The 7,226-nt window shown below is 46.9% G+C and overlaps 1 protein-coding gene across 1 annotated transcript; it reads left to right on the forward strand.

The window, feature by feature from the left end:
* The first annotated feature begins 298 nt into the window (after positions 1-298).
* On the forward strand, positions 299-1,207 carry TMEM174 (transmembrane protein 174). Its single transcript, XM_036279678.1, has 2 exons — positions 299-924; positions 1,102-1,207. The coding sequence occupies exons 1-2, from the start codon at positions 299-301 to the stop codon at positions 1,205-1,207; spliced, it is 732 nt and encodes a 243-aa protein (XP_036135571.1).
* The last annotated feature ends 6,019 nt before the right edge of the window (positions 1,208-7,226 follow it).

Here is a 7,226-nt window from a genome sequence, read left to right on the forward strand (position 1 = left end):
ATAGGCAGCTCAATCAACACTTTGTGAATGAGCGAGTGAATGAATGGGAATGAGAGCGCTTGCCATTGAACTGAAAACAGAGACCTTCAGTTGTTCACAATTATGAGAAAACTTCAGGCTTCATTTCTCAGACCTTTATTCTTCTACACAAAGTTCAGGCCTTTGCCTGTTCTGCTCTGTTAACCACAGAAGCCCAAAGTTCTTCCATAAGTAATCTGAACCTGGGGTTGGTTTGCTCTGCTCTTAGGAGCTCTCATAATCCCTTTCCCTCTAAGACGCGGGCGATCGCATGCGGACGATGGAGCAGGGCAGCAGGCCCTTGGAGGACTTCCCTCTCAACGTGTTTTCGGTTACTCCTTACACAACCAGCACCGCAGACATCCAGGTGTCCGACGATGACAAGGCTGGGGCCACCTTACTTTTCTCAGGCATCTTCCTGGGACTGGTGGGGATCACCTTCACCATCATGGGCTGGATCAAATACCAAGGGGTCTCCCACTTTGAATGGACCCAGCTCCTTGGGCCCATCATGCTGTCGGTCGGGGTGACATTCATCCTGATTGCTGTGTGCAAGTTCCAAATGCTTTCCTGTCAGTTCTGCAAAGAAAGTGAGGAAAGGATCCTTGACCTGGAGCAGACAGCAGGAGGACAGTCGTTTGTTTTCACTGGTATCAACCAACCCATCACCTTCCATGGGGCTACTGTGGTGCAGTATATCCCTCCCCCTTATGGCACTCAAGAGCCCCTTGGGATGAACACCCCCCACCTGCAGCCAGTGCTGACCCCGTGTTGCCTCACGCCGTCTGGAGTGGTGGCTGCTGCCACGCCAAGCCCTCCTCAGTACTGCACCATCTACCCGGCCGAGAACTCTGCCTTTGTGGATGACCAGGACTACCCTGCCTTCGTGGATGGTGGAAATGACAGGTATGGTGTTGGGGGGGGAACCCCCTCTTCCGGCGGACACCGTCACAGGCTAAGGCTATGCTTGGTCTACCGGGAAGGCGGTGTGGGAAAACAATTCTCTGTGCAGCCTATTGCCAGGCTGGTGGCACTGGTTTGGGCAGCGGTGCTGTAACACTGTGTTTTCCGCTCACATTTCAGGTCCAGCCCTGGTGCTGAGCAGCTAGAAGACACCCAGTGGGGACAGGAGGACTCTGCTTGCTTCTCTCCTCCCCCCTACGAGGAAATCTTCTCCCTTCCTCACTAGAGACCAAATGCCGAGGGGACAGCATTTAGGTCACTGTTGCTGACACGTGAAGTGTTCTGTGCTGTAACTTCAGGAGTCCGACCGCAGAGAGCCCAGGCAGCCCGACAGACACCGTTCAATGGGGGTGGGAGGGGAAATGTCTCAAAGTGGTAAAAATTAGGCTGGGGAGAGAAATGACCTTCTGATACTGCTGTCCCCAGACAGTTCAGAAGGAGGAATCTCCTCTGTTTACCCATCACTCACTCCTTTCCTACAGCAAGTCACGTCGTCTGGGTTTTCACCCCAGCAGGCAGGGGATCACTACTGCTGTGCCTTTGGGGGTTTCCCCAGTAGTGAGAGTGGGGTGGGAGGCCAGCAGGAAAGAGAAAACAGGTTCAACTGCAGCTTCCCCAGAGCCTGTTCTCGGTTCCCAAGGCAGATCAGCACATCCCAAACAACTTGGCTGCCATTGGGTGTCCCCTGAGGACCTGCTATTTAAAAAAAATTTTTTTCCTTTATTGATTTTAGAGAGAGAGGAAGTGAGAGGGAGAGAGAGATAGAAACATCGACGAGAGAGAACATTGATTGGCCGCCTCCTGCATGCCCCCCACTGGGGATCGGGCCCACAACCTGGGCACGTGCCCTGACCGGGAATTGAACCGGCAACCTCCTGGTGCATGGGTCAGTGCTCAACCACTGAGCCACACCGGCTGGACAGGACCTGGTATCTTAAAGGCCTCATAAACAAACAAACAAATAAATGAAATAAAATAAAGAACATCTGTTAGGATATTAGATAGGTGGCTAAACCATACTAAATAAATAATAATAGGACAATGATGTCATTAAATTCTTAAGTTATGGTGGCGGCGCAGTGACCCTTGGCTGTTGATATTCTTGTCTGCAAGGCTGAAGCCTGAAGTATCCACCCAGGTTGGGATCCGTGCTGGGCATGGCCCACCCGGCCCAGTGCCGACGGAGCCCGGGACTTCTCCAAGCACCGAGAAGAGTTCTGTTGCGTTAGACAGAATAGAGCTGCCGTGTCAACACCTGGGAAGTCACCAATTGAGGAAACAATCTCTACGCCCAAGACAAGCTCATCTTCTTTATAAAAAAACAAAAACTCAAACACGTGGTGCCCTCAATTTCCCTGAATCTGGACTGTGTAATAAACAACCAGAACAGACTCACAGACTTTGGAAGAGACCGTTAAAATCAGCAGGTTTTAAGCGAAAATATTTTCCTTAGGTTACAAAGGTAACCTAAGCCACTCAGGGCTACACAGGGAGGCTAACCCAAAGCAAGACAGGCTTTAGCAATTCTTCAAAGTTTTGGTAGTCTGTTCATAGATGGAGTGATATTTACTAATTTTTATCAGAAATATCTAGTTATCCAAGGATGTGATTAATACAAGCTTTGTAGAATATTGTGATTTGTATCATATCCTGGGAACAAAATCTTTTCATATGACAATTCATTTTCATGTTTGATGATAGAAGGTGATGGAAAAACATAATTCAGTTCACAGAAGCTAGCTTTGGACGCAACGTGTTCATGAAATACTGGAGTCCCAGCTGAGGGCCACTGGCTCTGGGGGGAAGTTGGGAGACAGGGACATGGTTGAGCGTCAGCAGTGACACCTGCAGCCCTGTATGCCTGCCTCCTTCACCCCTTTCCCCCTCATCCTCACCCACCCTACAACTTCATATAACTGGGCTTGGGTTTGGCATAAAGGGATGCTCAAATGGAAAAAAGAAAGTTAGGAAAGGATGTCTTTGTGGGAAAGCTGGGAGGGCAGGACAGTGGACTGTCTGGGTGACACCAGGAATCCCACATGCGAGGAAGTGGCCTTGGGGAGTGTTTAGCTCCAGACAGCAGCGACTAAACTGTCCCTGCTCTAGGACAGTGAGAACGTGCTAACCGTGGAGGTAACTCATACCTCTGCAGACAGTGTGTCGGAGCTAACAGCCTCAGGAGCTCAAGACGGGAGGCTGGCCTGCAACAGTCAAGGGGTCAGAACATGGGAATTTGTTTGCTCGGTCAATATTTATTGATTGAGCATCTACTTTGTGTCAGGACTGGGGCCATCAAGCGGGGATGTAAAAGGGAAAAATCAAACCAACAGAAGAGCAGATCTGACTCTGCTCCTGCAGAGCTTCTAATCTCCTGGGGGAGACACAGATCAATTATTCTCTGATACCAAAGAGAGGTGCTGCGGCTGTGAGAGGGATTTGAATCAGTCAGGAGAGTCCCAGGAGTTTTCTAGGTGGGGAGTGAAGTAAAGGCCCTTGCCTAGGGAGCACTGTTCACACGGACAGCCAGGGACGGGTGTTGTTGGGCCCTGAGGACTGTCCTGGGAACTGAAGAGCCAGTGCCCATACAAGGAGGAGGAGGGAGCTGCCTGGCACAGCCCCCAGTGGGCGAGGTATTAGGAGGGGCCTTGCAGGCGGTGGAAACCTTCATGTTTCACTGCCGCTACAGCCCTCAAACAGAGCTGCCTTCCAGTGCCTGACAAATGACCCCACCAGCACGCTTGCTTCAGGACAATCCCACAATGCTCTCTTTCTGTCTGTTTGGGGTTGCTCGGTCTCTGACCAAGGAGGACACATTCCTGGCAGAGTGTCTGGGTTGTTGCCTGGCCATTTGCCATTCTCTCTGAGCATCTCATCGCGGTGAAAGGAGAACTGGGATCTGGGGATAGTGAGCTGAAGTCTGTCTGGCCCCCGACGCGCTCTCCACCCTGAGATTACTGTGGAGGCAGTGGCCTGCCTTTGCTCATGTGCTCAGAGGCTCCGCGTCCAGGCCAGAGCCCTGGGCCTTGTCAAACGTTTTGGTATATATCTGCAGAGCAGTTGGGAAGCTGTTAATGTGTTTGAATAATACCTATGACCTGATTCTGAGCACTTACTGTTAGGGCGAGACCCAGAGACTTGGGGGTGTAGTAGTGATCTTGCTGGCAAGGTTCAGATCTAAGCGACCAGAAAACCAGAGGACATCCCTCTCCTCCACCTCGACACCGTGGGGCCGGGCAGGTAGGCACATTCGGGTGAGCTACATGGAATTCTAAATAAAAGCTAAAAGGCCTTGTTCATCAAAGAAGACAGGCTTCTTAAGAACTTGAGGTTATCTACAAACATCTGTGAGTCCCTCTGGGCTCCTTTTGGCTGGAGAAACTGAAGACGGCTGACAATCTTGACAGGCCGGGAAGGGATCATCCAGGCCTGGGAAATGAGGCCTAGAACAGAGCAGAAGAAGCTTTCATAGAGCTCTTAGGACTCCTTTCTCCCCTTGGACCAACAGAGCGGCTGGTCCCCTGTGCAGTGTGGACCTGCACCCACTCCCTCGGCAGAGCTCCTGGGGGTATCTCAGGCTCGAGAACTCCTGAGATCGCAGGTGCCCTCTCCTCTGCTCCCCTGAGCCAGGCACCGGTCTAAATTTCAAATGCACTAAATGGTTCTCTGATACAAAGCCAGCCCTTTAAGTGTTCTCTATTTTGCGAGGGTGGGGGGTTATACAGTATAAAAATAAAACCTATTGTTTGAGAAGAGCTGGCCAGGGTGTCTGCTTTCAGCTTCTGACCTCGGGTCTCCTCGGCCTTGTTTACTGCTGCATCGCTGGGGCAGGGTTGTGATGAAGCCCCGCACCCCTGGGCAGCTGGTGTTTCTCCTCCAAACAGACACTCCTCACAGTGACCGTGCGTAGATGCCTTCTTACCGAGAGAATGAGCTTTCTGCACATGGCATGGAGGCGACTGCGGCCCAGTGCTCGGAGTGTCCCCATCTGTCCCGGAAACCAGGGTGCCGTCTGCAGCTCCGACCACTCAGCGTTCCCCAAAGGTTCATCCAGAGCCCGCTACACAACCCGCGCTCCCCGTCCTGTTGAGTAAATGAAATGAATAAATGAAGAACTTTTCAAGTAGGTAAGGATCATTCTACCTCAACTTAGCTGTTTCATTGTTTTCTACATTATGAAAAATTTCAAATAAATATAAGAGTAGAGAGAATAGGACATGAAACCCTATGTAGCCATCACCAAACAGCACCTCATGGCCAAACTTGTTTCGTTTGTAGCCCCACCTACAACCCCCCAACTAGATGTTTAAAGCAAATCCAAACCATTAAATTATTTCATCCTGAAAGTACTTCATTGTGTATTTTCAAAAGATAAAGACTAAAAAAAAAAAATACGATACCATTATTATACCTTAAAAATTTTATAATTCCTTGATGTCATTAAATATCTAGTCAGTGTTTAACTTCCTCCAATTTTCTACATTTTATTTTTACCTCTTTGTTTTGTTTGAATCAGGATCCAGATGAGATTAGTTTTTGCTAAATGCATCCTAAGTTTCTAACTACAGTTGGCACACTATTCATGGTAGCAGATTTATATTTATTAAATTTCACTTTCCAAACAAAACCATTTTTCAAGATGTTTTTACTCCTTATCTCCTTCTCTGCCGGTTCCCTGAGACGCTAGGTATCCTTTGGAATTGGAAACTTATTTGTTCCTACTTTTAGCATATTATTTAGCATATTATTAGAGATTTTTCTAAGAATAGGCCCAGAAAAATATATACATGAAAAGAAAAAGAATCTTTGATGTTTAGTTGAGAAATATCTGTTGCAGATTAGTTTCAAAAGTATCAGAAAACACTGACAACCTTTAGCATTTTTGGCTTGGTCAGTAATACATTTTAGGAAAAAAAAATGTTTTTTTCCTTCAGAGACCAGAAACACTCCTTTGAACATATCTGAAGTGGGAACTAGAGTCTCCTCCTTAAGAAATAAAGGGCCAGGCCTCTTGCTCTGTATTAAAATATTATCTGGTACAATTTTACTTCTAGAGGCTATTAACTATGGGCCTCTTCCCAATGAGTTCTCAACTCTCCTCAAATTAAAAATGAGTCTATTTCTGCACATGTGTACAAATCTTCCTTTGAAGGTGAGTGTGTGTGTGTGTGTGTGTTCCCCTACACTCCCTTAGTATGTGATTTATGGATTTCTTGCCCACTTACTACTTGTAAATCATCAAGAGTTTTATGTCCCAAGCAGTCAGCAGTTGGTTATAAAATCAACAGAGAGCTGAACTAAATAAACCTCGACTGGACTGCTCTCAGAATTGATGACAAATGAGAAAGTGAAGACAACGCCACAGCAATGATTCTCCCCTGCCTCTGGGACACCACAAAGGTCTCAGATATGGGGATTTTATTTGCCTTAAGCTTTTAGGAAGATTAATAACCAGATGAACTTGGAAGGAAATCCGTTTTCTAGGTTCCAGAAGTTTTCTTATAACAAAGAACCTGTCCTTCAGCATAAAACCTACATGTGTGTAAATCACAGATACAAATATGTGCGCTGGAGTCTGTGCCTACACACAAGGGGCTGAAAATGAAGCTGAAATAAGGAGATAGATACTTTCCTGTGCAACCCTCCCATTCATTCACTTAAAAGAACACATTTTTTGAAAAGGGGGATGTACGTGTGTATTCTTTTTTAATATAAAGAATAACTCTTGAAGAATACATAAGAACTGGCAATAATCATTTCCACAGCAGAGAACAGGAGACTTTACTCCGTGCTAATTAATGAAATATTTTACTGTGTTCATATATTACCTGCTCATAAAATTATTTTTAGAACAGAGGAAGCAGAGAAAGAAATGATCTTACTATTAACATCATCTTCTTGATCCTAAAGTAGGTAATTTTCATGGTCACTGCCACTTCTATATGTAACAGATACACATACACAAGACATACAGATTCTAGCGTGGTATGTATACACACATCTCTGTGGACAAACACACCACCATATGAGTAACGCTTTTACATGGACACTCACGTAAGGTCTCTGGGGGAGAGAAGAGCTTTCATTGTGTACATGGAAGATTTTTCACGGATCTGTGTTGTCGCTAAGGTCCTCTGCTAGCTAATGTCATGCCAGGTAAACACGGGCCAGTATCAACGACATCAACATAAGAGTAGCACACAACAGAGTCACAAATCAGAGTCCACGTGGTTCTTTTTGATAGTTTT

The sequence above is a fragment of the Molossus molossus genome, unplaced genomic scaffold (genome assembly GCF_014108415.1).
Source record: "Molossus molossus isolate mMolMol1 unplaced genomic scaffold, mMolMol1.p scaffold_m16_p_3, whole genome shotgun sequence".
Classification (NCBI taxonomy): Eukaryota; Metazoa; Chordata; class Mammalia; order Chiroptera; family Molossidae; genus Molossus; species Molossus molossus.